The sequence below is a fragment of the Sinocyclocheilus rhinocerous genome, unplaced genomic scaffold (genome assembly GCF_001515625.1).
Source record: "Sinocyclocheilus rhinocerous isolate Xijiao unplaced genomic scaffold, SAMN03320098_v1.1 scaffold946, whole genome shotgun sequence".
In the NCBI taxonomy this organism is placed as follows: Eukaryota; Metazoa; Chordata; class Actinopteri; order Cypriniformes; family Cyprinidae; genus Sinocyclocheilus; species Sinocyclocheilus rhinocerous.
This window is the reverse complement of record NW_015633151.1, coordinates 8685-29163: the sequence shown is the minus strand read 5'-3', so window position 1 is coordinate 29163 and position 20479 is coordinate 8685. Positions and strand designations below refer to the sequence as shown.

The following is a 20479-nucleotide window of genomic DNA, read 5'->3' as shown; positions in this document are numbered from 1 at the left end:
TGATACTCTAAATAATAAACTAAAACTGCCAGTAGGTGGTGGTAAATGTCTTAATGATTAAGTCATCGAGTTATTAATTAATTCATTTGATTCGTTCAAATGGCTGATTCATTCAGGAGTGAAGTAAATGGTTCTTTATGAATGGTCCATTGAATCATTCGGTTTGTTCGACTTGAAGCGTATCATCAGCATCAGATCGATCGGTGTGTGACATCAAAGTATCGCGAGTATGCTTCTAAATCGCTCTCGCGGGACTTTGATGTCACACACCCATCGGTCTTTGCAGCGCCGCTTCAAATCCAACGCGCCTATGGCCAATGGTTCAACGTGCCAAATGGTTCACCCAATTCATTCAAAACGTGCATTAAGAAATGAAATGTCGCTGTGTGTTGCTCGGAGACGAACAGTTCTGCTTTGTCTTTATATTTTCGTTGGCAAAATTGAGCAAAACAGACAACATTGTGTCTAAAATAACACAATATTAACTTCTTACTACTGAACTGTTGTATAAGATCAGTATCACATTTGCACTCATGTGATATTGCTTAACTATATGATGTAAATATGAGACAAAATCTTAAACAGGGGCATTTTTGCCCCATATCTTTAATTTTAGGGACATTCTAACTACGTTCTCTAAGCTCCATCACACAGTGAGTTGTTGCCCTGCCTCATATTTGTCATCAATCAGCTGTATGAAATGTCAGATGACCCACACATAGGTCTGTGGCGGGGCAAGTGCGTTAATACAGGTGATAACACAATGCGTTAATAATTTTAACACGTTATTTTTCACCGTAATTAATTAATCTAATTAACGTGTTAAATTTCCAGCCCTAATATATATATAGATATATATATACTGTATATATAATTTTCCCCCCAATAATTTTCTTTTTATTAACCGCAGTGGAAAAACACATTTCCCAGAATTCTCTCATTAAATATAGCTACTCATTTTGATGTCAGTATAAAATTGCTTAATATAAAGTTCTTAATAAATAGGAATAACTGTCTAAATCAGGGGTACTCAAGTTCAGAGGCCAAGCGGGCCACATTTAAACTACATAAAATGCGAAGGGCCACAAATTACAATTTGCATCATCAGACTTTATTTAAGACAATATTTGCAGATTTACTGATTTAGAAATACAGTGTATTACTTATCTAAGTCTTGCTTGCCCTTGTCCTATTTAAAATAACACTGAGCATGAATATATATATATATATATATATATATATATTAAGAGTAAAAACTGAAACAAAAAATTTGATTAAAAGTTTGTTTTGCTATATTGATGCAATAAAATTGCATTCATACTCAAACAGAGTATTGAACAAACTCAAAATGCTAAAATGCATTATTGAGCAAATAAAGTTCACAAATTTCTTTAGAAATAAGTGTTATTTTTTCTAATATATTTATATTAGCTATATTGTATCATTATTTTTTAAAATAGATATCACTATTCTCCCACCATGATTCTGAAAAAAAAACAGACAACTAAACAAAATAACATGTAATTTACTAGTTTCTAGAAAAAATTGCTGCAGTCTAGTTATAGAATACAATATTCAACGAATTGATAAAAAAAGTTAAACAAATGATTTATAACTCAAAACTTCATGACTTGCTCATAAAGACTACACTTGTTTCATTCCTGAATAAATCAAAGTTTTTTGAACGAATCTCATTTTAAAGGTGCAGTAGGAGATCTTGGAAAATGTTAACTTTAGCCTGATAGCACTGAAAGCGAACATCCCACCTCCCTGCAATCGCCGTCCAAAGCCACGCCCCTGAACGCATATACGCTCACAGACCAGAATACCAGAGACAACATTACTACAATAGGCTACATCAGCGGTTCCAAATTCCAGTCCCCGCACTGGATGCGAAGACGTGTGTGTGTGAGTGTGATGTGTGTGAAGACGCTGCGCAGCGCAAATCCGTGAATGAATGTTCTGAAGTGAAGTAAAGTTCAATGGATTTCCCCTGCTCAGAGAGTAGGGAGCAATGAACACTGTGTATGGATCATATCGATCGGAACACAGTTCATGCACGTAGCTCACTTCTAACGAGCTGGTTATCTGAATCGGGTGCGTAATCTAAGCGAGACATGCAAAATATGCAGAGCTGGGGGGCGCGAGGACAGGAATTGGGAACCGCTGGGCTACATCATGTGTCATTCACCGGTGAGAAAACTTTAAAAGTACTACAATACCAGGAAGGAAGATCGGGATAAATACATTTAGACCACTTAACTTAATGATTGCTATCGTGATGTGAAGAGACTTTCAACCAGCATAACAAAAAATGTTTCTGAAGACAATCACCTATTGCACCTTTAAGTCACTTGTCTTCACCTGCTGGCATTACGTTGTAATTGATACAATCATTATTTGAAGCATCGTCACTTTCAAAAAGGTGATTTGTTCTACTTTGATCGCTTCTGTAGACAGCTGTGTTTATATCCGAACTATAAACTTTTATTCCAGTAGGCTACTTCTGTGATTATTTGAATGTTTGTAATGTCAGCAGGTTGAAGCGACCCCAATAACGTGATATTTAGGCCTGGAATGTGAATTGTACCAGGAGGGCTGGGCAAAAAAAAAAAAATATCAGGTGCGTTCCCGAGGTCAACACCACCTTCCAGGGCTCTACAGTGCGACCATTTGCGACTGAAAATTACTGCGTGCTGTTTAGAAGGTGCTCCTAAAATTTTGAACGTGCTCCTAAATTTTTTAAGTTTAAAAAAGAAAAAAAGAAAAGTAAGCGTAGAGCCCTGCCTTCACATAAAAAGTCAGAGGTATGGAAGCATTTTAGATTTCGCAAGCACGATGACAAAAGAAATTGGAATTGGAACATCTGAATCGATACCCAGCCCTAAGGAGAACCCCGCCCAAAAAAAATTTATTTTACCCCAGAACACGATTTTTACTGGGGGACCCCCTCGAAAGCAATTGGGCTATTTTCAGGCTAGTTTTGAGTAGTAATTGGGCGGTTTTTGTAGCGAAAACCTGGCAACCCTGCACCAGACAGAGCTGTCGGCGATTCTTCCTATTGTAAAGTCATGCAGTGTGTAACCTCCTGTCGTCGTTCCATCGTGCAGTGTGAACACAGCAACAACTGAATGCTACCCCAGATAGTCGTTCAGTATGAAACCAACAGTGATGCGACGTCTTTGAAAATCGTGCAGTGTGAACTCGGCATAACACAGAAATAACGATACAAAAGACTTTGTAAAGATGTTTCAAATAGGCTTAAACTGCTCTCTCTGGTCAGCGGCAGCATGAACGCAGATTTTAATGTCACCGAGTGTGATTCAAGGCTTTAATAGACATATAGCTGAATCCTGACATTTATGAACAAGATTGCGTGGGTGATTGAATCTGTTCGCGATCTGGCTATTTATTTAAATATCCAACAATATACGACAGTAAATATACAACCGTAAACATACGACGCGACGATATATGGTTTAGCTGTTCTTCAAGCCATCTCTGGTATTTTCATAATAATATTTATAATCCAATGCTAATCGACATAGCCTTTATTACCGTATAGGATATATTATCTGCCTCGTTCTATGACACAAACCGCACATCAGCTCACAAAATGAAGTTATTTCAAACACTGATGTTGTGGAGTAAAATCATGTTATTAAATGTCCTCTTTTGTTGGACAACGCTTCTTGTTTTGGGGCGTGCCGCGTGGTTAGTTACAGCGCTTGCAGAGATCAAGCAGCTTTTACTACTGCGATTGTATACATTTAATTAAAAAAATCTAACTGCCTAATATTTTGAGCGCAAATTGTTATAAAAATACATTAATCTTTAGTATGACGCGGGCCACAGTATTAATGCAGGCGGGCCGCCTGTTGAGTACCCCGGGTCTAAATGTTTAAAATTATTTGACACTTAATGAAATTCTTGTGTTGAATTTCTATGAATTGCAATATTGTATTATGGTTAATAGTGTTAAATTATATAATTTTATCAGGTTTAAAGCTTTTAGCAAATCATTACAATCCCAAAACAGATTAAGTTTAATAAGAGCTTTATAAACCCCAACATAGAGTTTTAGTCTGAAATGAAATTCTGCTCCCAAGTAGTGAATCCTCTTCTAACGAGAATCGTTTAAGAGACAAAATAGGTTTAGTCGGCTTTAGTTTGTTTTTCTCCAAGTGCATTTTGAACTCTTGATCTCAGGAATAGGAAGCAGGTCTTTCAAATACAAAGTTATGAGGTCAGCCTTAATCAGAATCAGAATCAGAATCAGAAGAGCTTTATTACCAAGTATGTTTACACACACAAGGAATTTGACTTGACGACAGGAGCTTCCAGTGTAGAAGAAAGTACAAACATAGTGCAGACATACATGATAGTGCAGACATACATAGGAATAACACAGTAGGGATGTAATATAACACTAATATAATAAAAAAAAGAAAAATTGAATAATGTACTATATACAGAAATAGAAGTATAGGAAAAAATGTAATTGTTTAGATAAATGTACATATATGTTTATTAGTGTGCAGATATGTTATTTACAAAGTGTGCAGTTTAATATAAATATACTATGTTAGTTGTGATGGACGATGTATAATTATGAAAGATTAATTGTTCAGACTGAATATAGCTTGTGGGAAAAAACTGTTCTTGTGCCTGACTGTTCTGGTGGTCAGTGCTCTGTAGCGCCGACCAGAAGGCAACAGTTCGAAGAGAGAGTGGGCTGGGTGTGAGGGGTCCAAGGTGATTTTTTTAGCCCTTTTCCTCACTCTGGAGATGTAAAGATCTTGGAGGCTGGGCAGAGGGACACCAATAATCCTCTCAGCAGTCCTGACTGTCCGTTGTAGTCTCTTGATGTCTGATTTGGTTGCTGAACCAAACCAGACAGTTATGGATGAGACCATTTTAAAAGTGCAGCTGCACGATGTCAAGAAAAACAGCTTCTGAATCCTGTTTGAGTAGGTTTCCTTCATTCTGAACCTTTAACTGTGGTCTCCTTGTGCTTGCAGATCAAGTCCCAGGAGCTGTTTGATGAATGGGTCTCTAAGCTGCGTCACCACAGACTTTACAGGCAGAATGAGATCGCCATGTTCCCTCATGAGAAAACGCTCTTCCACCCTCATTACCCCCTCACCTCCTCCCCCACGATACCTGACAGTCAGTCCATCAGAAAGGTAACGCCTTGGGACTTGTAGAGGGTTTAGATGGAAAGATAAATGTCAGATAAAATGACGATGACTGTGCAAGTGTTTTAACTTTGAGAGAATGTTAAAGGACTGTTCAAGGTTAAACGCTCTGTTAATTTGTGGCAACTTTCCCAAAATAGTCTCTCAAAAAGCATTTTTTTTTTTCACACTATGACTAGTTTATTTAATTTGTTTACCAGTGTTGGGAAGGTTACTTTGGAAATGTAATAGGTTACAGATTACAAGTTACTCTATTTAAAATAAGTAGTGTAACTATTTCAATTACTTTATTAAAGTAATGCAACTGATTGCATTTGATTACTTTTCAAAATTTTTAATGTTTTCAACTGTTTAAAACATGTAAACCAGGCAGGGTTAACCTTACAGTAGTACTCGACACTGATTAATGTCATTTTCGAAATCCTTCATCACTTGAATTAAGAGGATAATAATTTAATTTGAAAGCACGGCCACCACAAAATCACACTTTAGCACCTCTTTTTGAGGTTAAATACAGATTTAAAATCATAGCAAGAAAATGTTTGATAGCTATGATACTGTTTTTGAAATCAGATCTTTGCATAACTATGACAGGAAACGCTGACATCTAACAATACCTTGGAAAAACAGTTCATCTTAAAAAATAAAGCACATACAGAAACGCAAATAGCGAATAAAACAGTTATGTGTGCTATTCTGTCCTAAACTCCTGAAACATTGGTGTCTCATGTTTTAGAGCAGTCAGTGCAATTTGGGAAAGAAATCAATAAAATCTGCGAGTGTGTGAAAATATTCAGATGGAACCTCCTTTGTAATCGTCAACATTTTTATAAGTAACTGTAATTTAACTACACATTTTTTCTCAGTAACTGTAACTGATTACAATTTACATTTATTTTGTAATTAAATTGACTAATTCCACTACATGTAACTAGTTTCTCCCCAACATAGCATATGCATTTATGCATTTTTATGCATTAATGCATTTTTAGGCATATTTTACAGGAGAACTTATTTATACTCTTTCTCTCTTTCACCTCAATCATTTTCTGTCTATGTTTCTGCCTCTTTCTCTCTTTATGTAGCGTGCCTCTCCTGCAAAGCAGTCCTCTCTCCACTCGCCGGTATCTTTTACCAGTCAGGCCAAGGTGACCGCCTGGCTCCAGTCTTCTGATGACATGGACAGGTGCACCAAAGGTACACACACACACCAATTTATGAATCCATCTCACTCTGAAAATGCTGCGTCTGCAGCTTTTTACTGCACAATGTTCTTTGTCTCTCTCTCTCAGAACTCTCAGTATGTGAGGCTCAGCTGCTGGAACTGAATCACTTGTTAAGAAGTATGGAGGTGTTACACCGCACCTGCTCCGCCCCAGCCATCAACGCTCTGCAGGTTACATGTCACTCCCACACAAAATTATAATAGTTATTATAAAATATTTTATTTTTGTTAACAATCAATAGTGAAGTCATATATCAGAAGAGTTAGATAAAGTGTTCAATACATATCCAACAAATATAAGGATGTATTTAGTTGAATTAGTATTAGTTTGGATTTTTTAAATTTTACTTGGACTAACTTTTTCAAATGTTTAATAGACAAAAACTTTAAAACTGCTGCCCTCAAAAAAGGCCAGGCTTATTTCCTCAGGCAGTGGTCCAGCTGTGCCTGTGGATGCTGTTAATGTTCTTGCCTATGGCCCAACTGACAAACAGTCATTCAGTTGATAGCACAATTTCAGAAGGATAGCCGTGATGAGATTTGCAGTCATAAATCTAATTATTCCACATAACCGCTGTTACAGATGAGCTATAATTCAGAAAGCTGTCCTTTCATCTGCCAAATGGGCCGCCTTATTTTATTACAACTGCTGTTTACTTTAGCTCCTTTGAATGTAAATGTTGTCTTCGGCTAGCTTTTTGTTTTGTGTCGTCTGGCCGACAAATAATGGGAGAGATCAGGGTGCAAGTACACATTGTTCATTTACATATACTGCTGATTTTTGTAACAATACAAAGCTGGTTAAAAATCAGCAAACTTATCTTTTAAGATGCTGGGCATTAATCCAATTGTTGTCACAGAATTCTTCCTCTTTTTATTTTTTGCATGTTATGCCCAATAGCCAATAGATGGCCAATATTCTATATTATTTTGTATAAATAAATTAAAAATAAAACACTAAACAACTATAATCAGTCATTAAGTGAATTTGGGCATCACAAATTTATAATGTATAGTATGAAAATGGATATCTATGTCGAGATTTGCTAAAGATTACAATATTAGTTGTTAAATTACTAGTGTGTTTAAATATGAACTTGCTAGATGAGTGTTAGAAGATGGCAAAGCTACATAAATGCAAAAATAGGGGAAATGAGCATGCACAATTAAATTTCCAATATCAGGAAATATATATCCAATACTGATAAATTAAAACTAAATCTCTTATATCTGTCATTAACTGATATTTACCGATATATTGTGCATATGTATAAAAATATAGTTTTAGTGGATTAATAAAAGGCTTTCAATATGTATTGGGGGAATGATGTTTAAAAAAAAAAGAGTCTCACTGTCTTGCATTTTGTATAGGCTTCAACGTACGACAGCCCAAAAAAAGAGAAGAGACATCCCAGAAAATGGCGTCCCAAGAATTATGGGAAAGACAACAAAACAACCCTGCAGGTGATCCGTGACCTTCTATTTGCAGATATTAAAACATAAAACTGCCTTTAAAAAGGCTTTGTGTAGCTTATAAGGCAGTTACGAATCACTCCATGAATACTTCAAATTACTAGAGAGCCATGCATTGTTAATGGTAACGTAATGTTTTATTGAGCTGATTTGCTGACATATTACATGCATGAATAGTGTGATGACAATGATAGTCACGCCTCGTTTTATAGTCCCTTAAGTATTACACAAAGGACCATTAAGTATTAGACAAATTTCCTGTCATGTTTTCCCCAGGCCATTTAACTCGCAGTGCTTTCTGTGCCAAAATGAATAGCAGCATCACTGACCGTTGACCTGGTATTTTCTCCTAATTTTTATAGGTTCCAAGCTGTATCTCAGCAGGCTCTATCCGTCTCCATGCATCCAATCCCAACCTTTCTTCAGTAGACCTGACCAATGAGAAGACTTACCATGAACCTCTAGACTCGCCTATAGATGTATCCAAACTGCAGGAAGACTTCTGCCGTGTCGCAAACAACCGTGAGTTCTGCCACAGTAAACTAGTTTAAGTGATGAATCAATAGAATAGTGCACCATTTATTAGAATGATGTACCTCATCATTCTCCCCCAATTCCTACATTTTTGGCTCAGAATGTCTTATTTGCATATAGAATACATGTCATTAGGAGGAAATTGCTGAGGGAAGAGCTAAAACTCGGGAGAATGCGACAGATGTTGATTGCAGATGGTTTTTTGCACTTTGTCTTCGTGAAGATTGTGAAAATCAGAATCTCATTGTAAGAGAAATTACCCAGCAGGTCCCTTAGCACAGGTCAAACGGTTTGATTGGACAATATTAAAACCTCTCTAAGTAAGGTGACCAGCAAGAATAAAATACTACAATACTTAGAACAGCATGAGTTTCCTTGCTAGTTCCTGTTGTTTTTTGCCGGTTTGGTGCTGTTCTAGATTATGGACTACTGTTGTATTTTTAGTGAATACTGATGACCTAATGTACTATATCTAATCTATCTGATTAAGCTAGTTATAAATTGTAGGTATGCCAGCGCAGTATTTCATGCAAATGGTGCTCTTTTGATATCCATTGAAAGGATTTGGTGGCTCCGGACCTGCAGACGTGTGAATTGAAATGGAAAATCCGTTATTTTCTGCAGGTGGTTGGTCATTGTAAATTAGGCAACATCAGTGACATGCAAATAATCAAACCTCAGTACAGAATATCTGTTTATTACTGGTGCTTCTATAATGCTGTTTCAAAAGTTGCTTGACAGAAATGTCCCTGCTAATACAATACACATGATACACAGCTTTAAATTAATGTGTGGTTTTGTGTAGTGGTAAAAACTACACTAACCAACACAAAACTAGAAAGTTTACCTTCTTTACTTGACTTAAGGCGGGCATACACGGTGCGATTCTGAAGGTCGGAACGTCGTGAGCTCTGGCACATGTTACGATTGAGTTTATCCGAAAATCGTACGGAGGCAGTCACACGCGACACGAATTTACTACGATTTTACAAACTCTGACATAAGCATTACGTTTCGCGCCATTCATAAAAATATGGATTCTGAGGACGAAATAGTTTTCTTTGTGGCAGGCGGCTTGTGACGTACAAAAAAAATAAAAAACGAAGACAAAGGACATGTCAAAGAGAATGGATGAAAAGCAGAGAAAAGCATGGACTTTCTGTTCTTCATAAAGAACTCGAGGGAGTAGGCCATTTCTGAATTTCTGCTCGTTTTGCCAGAAATACAACAGGCATATTCATTCATAAAGCTGAATTTGGCATATTAACAAATTATGTGTATATATGTGTATATTTGTAATAACAAATAAAAAATAGAACTGTATAATTAAACTAAAATTATTATATGGTTTTTGTCATCTTCTGATTGGTCAACTTCAGATGGATCGCCAAATCGTCTCGTTCAACCACACATACGGCACGAATTTAAACCGACAGCATCCGATTTTTTTTTACATGTTTGAAAATTATCGGGAGGACGGGAGGTGCTCGTAACGTCTCGTAACCATGCGAGCATCTGCGATTTTCTCCCGAGAGATAAAAATCGCCTGCGAGCTCGTACGACAGCAAAATTCGCACCGTGTACACCCGCCTTTACACAGTGTCTGAGATGTCCAGCAGTTGCTAAAACTGTCAAACTCTATGAAAAGATCTTTAATATCTCATAATCTTTTTATATTTATATTTGGTCAGTCGTCAGTAGAATGACGTGTTTCTGGCCGGGGTCAAGTTGTTCCCGGCCGGCCAACGTAGAACATTGGCGCGCATTATGCGAATGTGTTATTTGCATGGTGGAATTCGTTTCAGTATATACTAACACTCATTTCAGCTGTTCAGAGTCGATTCTTTATTTTGGGATACAATAACGTTATTTATCGTGCACTTTCAGCTTTACAACTTTGCAGATCGTTTACATTCGCATATAGCTACCTTACACACTGCATGAAAGGCAATATTGGAAATGGCATAATAGGGGCACTTTAAAACAAGTCTCCAGTGCTCAAAAAGACTGCATTTATTTGATAAACAAATGCATTAAAAACAGTAATATTTTGAAATATTATTACAGTTCAAAACAACTGTTTTCTAGTTCAATTTATTTTAAAAAGTAATTTATTCCTGTGATGGCAAAGCTGAATTTTCTTTAGCCGTTACTCCAGGTTTTAATGTCACATGATCCTTCAGAAATCATTCTAATATGCTGATTTGGGGCTCAAGAATATATTTTTTTATTATTATCAATGTTAAAACAGTTGTGCTGCTTAATATTTATTTTTTTGTTTTTTTGTGGAAGCTGTGATTTATTTTTTTTTTTTCAGGATTCTTTGATGAATAGAAAGTTCAAAAGAACAGCATTTATTTGAAACATTTGGTAACTTTTGATCAGTAACGATAATCCAAACGATAACTTTTGAATAAATTTTAAAAATAATCACGCTGACCCCAAATTTTTGAACAGTAGTGTATATATAATATTTTCTAAATAGCATATATATTTATATTATTTAGATTTTTCATTTTAGGTTTCTCATTTAGGTTTTAGTTTAGGTACGAAAAATATGAGGTTAACCTCCTTGTTTCTAAGATTCATTTCTCAGTTCTAGTACTCTATATTCACTCTTTATATTCACCAAGAACATATTGAAGAAGTCAACTTTGGTGAAACCATGTTCAACAAGTTGTTTGTTATTTCTGTTAAGTATCAAAGTAATATCAACCTTTTTCTGTTCTAAGCTCAAGTACAGGTTTTCACTGTTTACTGCACACAGTTCCTGTTTCCTTGCTACTATAGCAACGTTTTAAAATCACCCTTACGATCTGCATCTGCAGCAGGTTTTAGGAGACCAAAGCAGCACATGAAACTTGCTCGTGTGAAAGGCCCTTCACACTCCTGCTATAATGAAAATGGAGAATACTTGCACTAAAATACACATTTTCTCTTCCTGACATATGACTCAGAGATTATTAGGCATCGCATGAATATGTATACTCCCTCAAATTACAAGCAGATCGTGTTTCATAAATCATGTCTCATAAATCATGCATGAAGATGTGAGAATCAAAACCATATCCTTAAATGATTTGTCCTTATATATATTCCTGAAATGATGCTTGACTCTTTTTTGTGTTTGTATCCAGTTCATACAACCATGAAATCAGCCCTGTGCATGTTGACGACAGAGAAAGAGAGACTTAAACAGATGCTGGAGCACGAGTCTTGTCCTACCCCCTCGGCCCAGGTCCTGGGAATGAAGAATGCCTTGGCTGCTGTACGCACACAAACACACACACACATTTCCTCAGACTCAATGCTATTTACTAACAATCGTTCAATTTCTTGTCTAAACTTTTCTTTAAAGCATTGCATGCAAGCAGAGCTCTTGTTTGGTGCTGATGTAAACGTGCAGCTCTTATATCAATTTATGAATGGCCAAAGTATAAGACAATATTTAGATGTGCTTTCTAATAAAGTGCAGAGAATTATCTGTGGAAGTGCTATTGTAGTATAATGAGTATGTCGAACTTCTAATGAATCTTGTGAACAATAACGTTGACCCTCACAGCAACATTTTTACATGCTAAAAACAGTCTGTGCTAAATCGAGTTCTGTAACACTGAATTATGACTCATCTTCCTCAGTGAGTCACGTTATTGTGAAGCAGACCCCCACTCTAGCACTTCTGAGAATAAGCGCCAAACTAACATCTGTTATCTTTTAGAACTGCAGGAAATCTGTTTGAAATTCAAAGTCCAGCTCCAACCTAACTGGTTCTGCTAGACAATTTTAAAGGAATAGTTCACCTGAAAATTTAAAATTGAATAATTTACTCACCCTCATCCAATCCTATTTAACCTTCTTTCCTTCTTAGAACACAAAGAGAGATATTTTGAAAAATGTTCATGCTGCACTTTTCCACAAAATGAAAGCATGCTAGGATCAGGGTTGTCAAGCTCTAAATAAATATAAAAAATAAAAAGTATTATAAGTCCATATACCTCATTAAGCTTTAAGTTGTTACAGTATTACCTGAAAATCAAACCTTATTCTGTCATATTCTCATTTTGCTTGTTTAAAGGGGTCATATGATGTTACTAAAAAGAACATTATTTTGTGTATTTGGTGTAATGAAATGTGTTTATGCGGTTTAAGGTAAAAAAAAAAAACCACATTATTTTCCACATACTGTACATTATTGTTTCTCCTCTATGCCCCGCCTTTCTGAAACGCGATTTTTACAAAGCTCATCATTCTGTAAAAAGCGAGGTGTGCTCTGATTGGCCAGCTATCCAGTGCATTGTGATTGGCCGAATACCTCAAGCGTGTGACGGAAATGTTACGCCCCTTACCATATTGTGATGCCGTGTCCCGGAGCGACGAGACATAAACATTAAAACCCATTATAAACGAGGCATTTGTTGCATCCAGTGGGGATTATAATGACTTGTACTGTCTTTTTACGCGTTGCATTGCATCGAACCACGTAAACATTAAACCATGTCTGCATTTGTGATCGGAGAAATGACAAACAACAAGCGCTACTCTACACTGCCCAAAACTTGCGTTTGAATTATCAGTGGAAAATTCTTTAAATATGAAAACATACTTACAGACTAATCTATTCACGAACAGCTTGTAACACTCCAAAGAGAAAGGAAAACTTGAAATAGCATCATATGACCCCTTTAAATCTCAGATTCACTTTTGCATATTCAAATTAGGGCTGTCGCGTTATCAGATTTACACTACGCATTTATTGTGGCCAAAAGAATTCACAATGTTCACAATAAAAATAAAAATAAATCACTATATTATCGCAATACACTTTAAAAAAGTTCTACCTACTAAAACTTAAGTTCAGTTGCTAATTCAGTTAATTAAGCATAATCAAATTGGCTGTACAAGTCATTTCAACTTAAAATATATTAAACAGTCTAAAAAATACGGGTTGAATCTTGTATAACTTAAAAAATAAAGTTGAGATTGGTTAAATTATTTTGGTGAGTTAAAGTAATGCAAAAACATGTTGCCATGACTTGTTGATCATATAATTTTATTACAGTGTATCAATATAATTTTTTTTGTAATTCATCTTTGTTTATTTTTGTTTCCATTTGTTTGGCCACGTTTCCACGTTTGTCATCTAACGTGATTTTGTGCAGCAGTAGTAGCTTGCACACTGCCTCGACTTCTTTTTCAGTTCTATGATAAGCTACTATATTGGAGTGTCAGCCAAATCATTACTGGTGCTGAATTATTTACAATATTATCGTATGTATAATATTGACAGGATATTAGTATTTCATTTTTTAACTATCACAGTTATTGTCAGTAACGATATAATTGACACCCCTAATTCAAACTTGGCAGTTATCAATTATGAAAAACTAAAGAATGAAAGCCATTTAATCATCAAAACTGTTGCGACATATCTTCACACTGCACATTTGAATAAGTGCAAGATTTGAGAATGTATTTCCGATTTTATTTCAAATACGGGGCCATTCACACATAGACATGGGCAGTGGAATGGGGGAAGAACGTAAAGTCTCAAAATGCATTTTTTTTTAATCTTGAGCACCACAATTTTAGAACACAGTGTCATGCAAAAAACGCTGCAAAAGACGCAAATGCAGAGGTCAAAGATGTCTGTCTAGCACATTTACATGGAAAAGTAGCGCAATTGAATGGAAAACATGTTCTGCATGAATGGCACCTAAGAGTTATTGTCTTTGCTTAGTTGTAGTCTCTATATATGCCTTTGAAATAGATGAGGGTGAATAATGACCTGTTTTCTTTTCATTGTTCACGGTATGTCTGATAGTTAGGATCTCTATGTGGAAGCCATGTGAGTATCTGCTGGTTGCTTTTGCAGGCTGTAACACAGAACACTGAGCTGCGAGAGCGTCTGTGCAAGATTCACGCTGAGTCGCACATCTCTGAGCCCTCTGTCCATATAAACCTCAGCCCTGGCCCCCTGCAGGTGGGTCTGGGAAATGTACTATCATTAGTGCCATTGTCAAGACCAGACCATTTCTATAGCTGCCACCAACCATACTTTTCATTAGTCATCATTGCTCATTATTCACAAGTAGAGGTTTCATTATTGTTGAAAGAATTAGCGTAAGATTTGTCAACTGAATAGTTTTTGTTACCTCGGGATAAAATCCAAGGCTTAAGTTGATTTATGCTAATTGAATCCACAGATACTCTATGGAGAGACTGAGTCAGACTCAGTAGTGCCAGTTAATCATGTCTCTGGATGGTTTACGCCCAAACCCACTTGCACGCTCACTAACAACCTTATATACAGCACCCACGCTTCACATGCTATTAGCGTTATGTTCCTGTGGAATTGCTATGTCAATAACCATCTTCCCTAATTGACATTCTAGTCAACATAATGCTTTTACGCTAATTAGCTTGCAAAGCTCTACCAACTCATCTTTCCTTTTTGTCTGACTGCTTCATAACAAGCCATGATTAAAAAGGAACTGTTTGTGCCCATTTTGTTTTTTTAACTTAGTCTTGTGCTGATTAGAAATATTCTCCCTCATTCTGCATTTTTGTTTTAATCTTCTGTTGGTTACTTGTATCCTGTTTGCTTCGTATGTGAGCTAATGAGGTGAATCTCATGAAAGCTGCCAAGAAATATCTGGGACAAATTTCATCTCAAAATGAAAAGAAACAAATAAGAATTTATGTATTGTGTATTGAAAATGAAGCCTCTTTTAAGACCAATTATATTTTTCCATTAGGATTTTCATGACAATTAGGCACACATAACAGATCTCTGTAGCCCACTGTATAAAAATCATAACTCTCATAACTGTTGAAAAATCTCATTCTCATCACTCTCACTCTAAAAAAAAATGATGGTGGTATTTAATAATTCACTCATAATTTATTCAAATCCTACTCTTACATTTCGCGGGTCAGTTTGACCCAGTGAAACTTGAGCTTATAAAACTTTTTTTTTCCGGCTAAAACCATATTTAAAACATATCTGATCAATACCTTTTCATTAATTAGTGGCTGTGCAAACATTTTTATGCATTGATTATTACTGTGTTATTACCATTTTATTAATACATTCACTTTGGACTGTAGTTCAAGTTTATTTGTTTATCTTTTATCTGTTTATAGTTTATGCATGTATATTCATGTTTACCATGTTAAAAGTGTGTGATATGGGAAAGAGCCTAAATATGTATTTCAAAATATTTTTTTAGACAAGTCTAACTCATAGATTAAAAAAAAAAGTCTACATAATATCATGTGTAAAGCCTCAGTTGATACCCGGGTAAAAGTTGGCTAAGACCAAAATAAGCATTGCAATGTACATTTAAAAAAATATTATATATATATATATGTATGAAGAGTTCAGATGCAAAAGCCTCTAAGTGCCATCTAGAATTTTCTTCTAAAATTAGCATTTTTATCAGGCTCCTATGTTTAGGTTCAGTAATTTTACTTTAATGGCAATGAATAGGTCCTTTTCTGTGCCATTGAAGTGAAAAAAATTAACAGAAATATAGGAGCCTGACAAAAATGCTAATTTTAGATGAAAATTTCAGACGGCACTTAGAGGCTTTTGCATCTGAACTCTTCATATATATACTATGGGCCAGTTTTAGTAAACAGGGCAAATTAGCGTGAGAGCGCAATTCCAAAAGAGTGCCGATGGGAGGGGAAATTTCTGCGGGTGATTTACTAACAACGCGCAAATTAAAGAACACATACACAATATCTCATTTACATAACGACCAACGCAATATACCAAGCGCAGAGCAAATTAGAGCAGTTGCAAATAAATAATAAAGAAATAAAGAAGCCATAGTACGTTGAAAAGAACTAGAGGCCAAAAAATGCTAGAAGTTGCAAAACCTAGTTGAGGGTTCCAAGTCGTTTTTTATTTCCTGAAGCAAATTAAAAATAACATGGCTTGGCAAACAATATGTTCGGATAATGTGCTCTTCTGGCATTCAAAATAAATTAATATGTGTGGAAAAAAATCCTCTCCCTTTTACCACGCACTCTCTCAACTCTGCGGTGCCTCCTCCTAGCAACAAATTGCAGCCATTTCAAGCGCAAAATAGTTTAAGACATGCTTTTTTTGGGTGTTAAATAATGGCGCAAATACCAGTAATTTGACGAGCGCAAACGTTAGTAAAACGCATTGCGTGATTCATTTGAATACTCTCCTCCCATAAATTTTGCGTCTGAAAGGATATTGCATATGCATATTACGTCAGGCGCAAAAATATCTGTGTCCACGCCTTTTCAGTGCTAATTCTTCACTGCACGTCTTTAGTAAATCCTGACAGTACTATTATAACGGCAAAAGACGGTTTACGCTGGCGCAAGCTGTTAGTAAAATTGACCCTGTATACATATACACATGTGTGTGTGTGTGTATATATATATATATATATATATATATATAACATCCACAAGCCTGGTTACCTCACCAATGACAGGCTGCTACCACAGAGGTGAGCCAGTCTTCTTAACACAGTTAAGTTTTGGCAGTGACATCAATTTTGTGTTTTGCAAGGTTTGCTGCTTAAGCTGTTGTGGTGTTCATTCACATTGTTTCTAGGTTATAGTGTAGAGTGATCAGATGCATTTTTAATAATTGATAAAAGCTTCATTGGCCAAAAAAATAACTTTTTACAAAAAACGTCTCGGTTACGTATGGTAACCCTCGTTCCCTGAAGGAGGGAACGGAGACGTCAATTGGGATCTCGCTTAGAGAGACCAATCTACTTCGAGTGTAAACTCAGCAAACCCAGCAAACCTTGCAAAACACAAAATTGATGTCACTGCCAAAACTTTTGGCCATGACTGTGTATATATATATATATATATATATATATATAAGCAATTTAATTGTTACATTAATATTATAAACTTTTAAAATTATATTTTGATATTCTTAACCCATTATATTTCGATTTTCTTAACCCATTTGCAAAGTTCTTCCGGGTCTAAACTGAATTGAATGCAGTAGGAGGGTTCATTTATTCTGATTTTAACTTAAAAACAATGTAGCTTGACTGGATTACTAAGTTCTGTATTACATTAGTTAGGAGAATTTTTCGCATGTTACAGTAATGAGACGTTTGGGGGATAGTGTGCTTAATTGTTATGAAAATATTGAAAAAAATGGAATGGTTAAAAAAATAGGCATTATATAAATAATTCTATAATTAGCTATATACACATTTTTTCTTTTTGCTATTCACCCATTCGGCTCTGTGACCTGAAACCATGATTTTTCTTCATACAGAAGCAAGACTCCAGTGATGGTTCCCGTCCTCTTGTCCACCAGGTGTCTAATGAGAGCAGAGCTTCCATTACAGAGTCTCTATCGGAGTTCTTTGATGCGCAGGAAGTGCTGCTGTCAGCTAGCTCTTCAGAAAATGAGGTGAGAATGAAATCCCATCTTTTCTATCAGTCCCATAAATGTGCTGCTCTGAGTGTCAATGCAGTAGGGGTACAGATGGGCACCAAAAGTGACCAAAATGAGTCATACCCTAGTTTGGCTATAGTATAGTGTCAGGTTTTTCAAACTCCGCTCCACGAACTGACATATTTGCCTAGCTCTACCAAATCGTCCAATAGATTTACTGCACCTTCTCAGAAGACCAGCTGCCTCTGCTTTCTCCTTCACCTCAGGCAGACATTGAACCAAACCCTATTAAGAGACAGAGGAAAGGCCTAATTATATTAAACATGTAATAAGTGCTACGCATGACATTCCACAGCTTGCCTGCCATCCCTGCTTTCTCACTCTAACTTCATTTCTGCCTCACACTGAGGCCGACCTGCTCAAGCGTCTCCTGTAGCAGAAGTAATATGAAAATTTAGATAATTGCTTCTCTCTAAAAATACCTCATGCAGAATTAGGCTTCTGTAAGAATTTGTACCACAAAAAAACGTTCTTCATTTTTTTCCATTGGAGTGATGGACCCAAAAACACGGTTTTGATCATGTGGTTTATTAAAGAGTGCAGAGAGATGCACATGTTGATGATTTTCAGCTGCTAGGTGGTCTGTGATACATTTATATTGTCAAAGAGCCAAACACCTGTAATGATGATGTGTGGTTTCCTGCTAGCCTTCGGAAGATGACTCATATATCAGTGACATCAGTGACAACGTGTCTATGGAGAACTTCAGCAACGAGGTGGAGAATGAGAGACTCAATACAGGTGGGTATGCCACATTTTTCCTCATGTCATTGACATTTCACTGTCATTCCAGTGTTATTTCAAAGATCCAGTGGGAATCTCTTACGGTCTACATTTGACAGCTGTTTTATAGCTGTGTGAGGGATTTGGTGTGTTCAGAAAAAAGCACTGACAAGCAATTTTAACATGCCTGAACTGAAACTTCCTAAGACCTTTCTGGAGATCAGGCTCCTGAACCGTGTTTTTCTTTTTCTTGTGTAGAGAACGGTGGTTCTCAGGAACAGCGGCGGTCTTGTCTTCCCTCCCCCAGTCCCAATACCAGCAACATCAGCCTGTGGAACATCCTGAAGAACAACATCGGGAAGGATCTGTCTAAAGTAGCCATGCCTGTTCAACTCAACGAGCCGCTCAACACACTGCAGAGACTGTGTGAGGAACTGGAGTACAGCGAACTGCTGGACAAGGCTGCACACACACAGGACCCGTTTGAGCGCATGGTAGGAAGAGGTCACACACATAATTGCGCAAACCTATTTGTATATGTAAAGTGTTTGGATTCAAAAACACTCATAAACTTGCATTATTATTTGAGCTAATCCCAGTCATTGTGCACATTCAAATAAAAAGAAATGTTGCCATCCAAATAGTGAACGCTAGAAATGCCAAGAAATGTGCATTTTTGGTGCAAATATGAATTCTCAAGAGGAATTCTCACTGTCATTTGTGAATGCAAAGCATTCTGGTTTTGCTTTATGTTCACATTTGCGTGTCCATACAAAGCTAATGTAACGAAACATCACTGAGGAAGAGATAATAAAGCATAATACAAGCATAAAAACTACAATCAAATAGGGCCAAAATAGAAATTCTCTCAGGTTTAAATGCACTTCCTTAAAATATCTCATGAAGGTGAGATCTCATCCTTATTGCATATTAATAGTCTAATAATATTGTCATGTTCAATTTAAATCACTATTATGTAGGACACTGTGAAATTCAGGTTTTTTCCCAAATTACATTTTTTCTGTTTTAATTTTTCTCAATTCCCTTTTTTTCCTTTTTAATTTTTCAAGACTCTGTTTTAATGATTAAATTAAATTATATTAATCAAAAACATGTCTAATTAATTGAAATCATGAAACTTATCATATTAAATAGCAATTTATGAAAAGTTTAACTAAAATTTAATTTTAAGGCCCTATAAAATGTTTTATTTTTCTGCTAAATAAATTCTGGTAAATAATGTTTCTGGTAAATATTCCTTTAAAAATAATGTTTCAATAATTTTATTATTAGCAGTAGTGCAATCATTAAGTAATATTTCTGTCACGGTTTCTTCAAGTTAAACTGAACTTTTATTTTGACAGGTTGCTGTGAAGTCTTTTAGGTTTCTGTTTGTATATGATATGACGATAGTTTTACTCAAAAGAAATGGTAAATTGCTCACGAAGTGACTCAGATCAGTTCTACAGATTTTGTTCATATGTTCATATACTCATATATTGAGGTGGCAGATGCTGAAAACACGATAAAAACACGTATATAAACGAAAACGTGCATCTGCGCCATTCATTCACATAGACACGAAGAACATGCAGGATTCATATTTAAAATGTATTTTTCTGATTAAAGGGGTCATATGATGCTTTTTTAAAGATCATTATTTTGTGTATTTGGTGTAACAGAATATGTTGACATGCTTTAATGTTCAAAAAACACATTATTTTTCAAATACTGTACATTATTGTAGGTCCTCTATGCCCCGCCTCTCTCAAACGCTTCGTTTTCTACAAAGTCCCTCCTTCCGACAAGCACAGTCTGCTCTGATTGGCCAGCTAACCCAGTGCATTGTGATTG

General features: G+C 36.1%; 1 protein-coding gene across 3 annotated transcripts in view; it reads left to right on the top strand.

Annotated features, from left to right (window-relative positions):
- Positions 1-20479, top strand: part of LOC107743151 (oxysterol-binding protein-related protein 3-like) — a 75170-nt gene that overhangs the window by 51494 nt on the left and 3197 nt on the right. For 2 of the 3 annotated variants that reach the window (XM_016556277.1, XM_016556274.1), the window contains 10 exons: positions 5022-5186; positions 6284-6395; positions 6491-6594; positions 7795-7887; positions 8259-8418; positions 11568-11698; positions 14303-14410; positions 17720-17857; positions 18550-18643; positions 18884-19119. In XM_016556277.1, coding sequence (XP_016411763.1) covers positions 5022-5186; positions 6284-6395; positions 6491-6594; positions 7795-7887; positions 8259-8418; positions 11568-11698; positions 14303-14410; positions 17720-17857; positions 18550-18643; positions 18884-19119 — 1341 coding nt within the window. The remainder of the gene's footprint in view (positions 1-5021; positions 5187-6283; positions 6396-6490; positions 6595-7794; positions 7888-8258; positions 8419-11567; positions 11699-14302; positions 14411-17719; positions 17858-18549; positions 18644-18883; positions 19120-20479) is intronic. The other variant, XM_016556276.1, reaches the window with a different exon arrangement.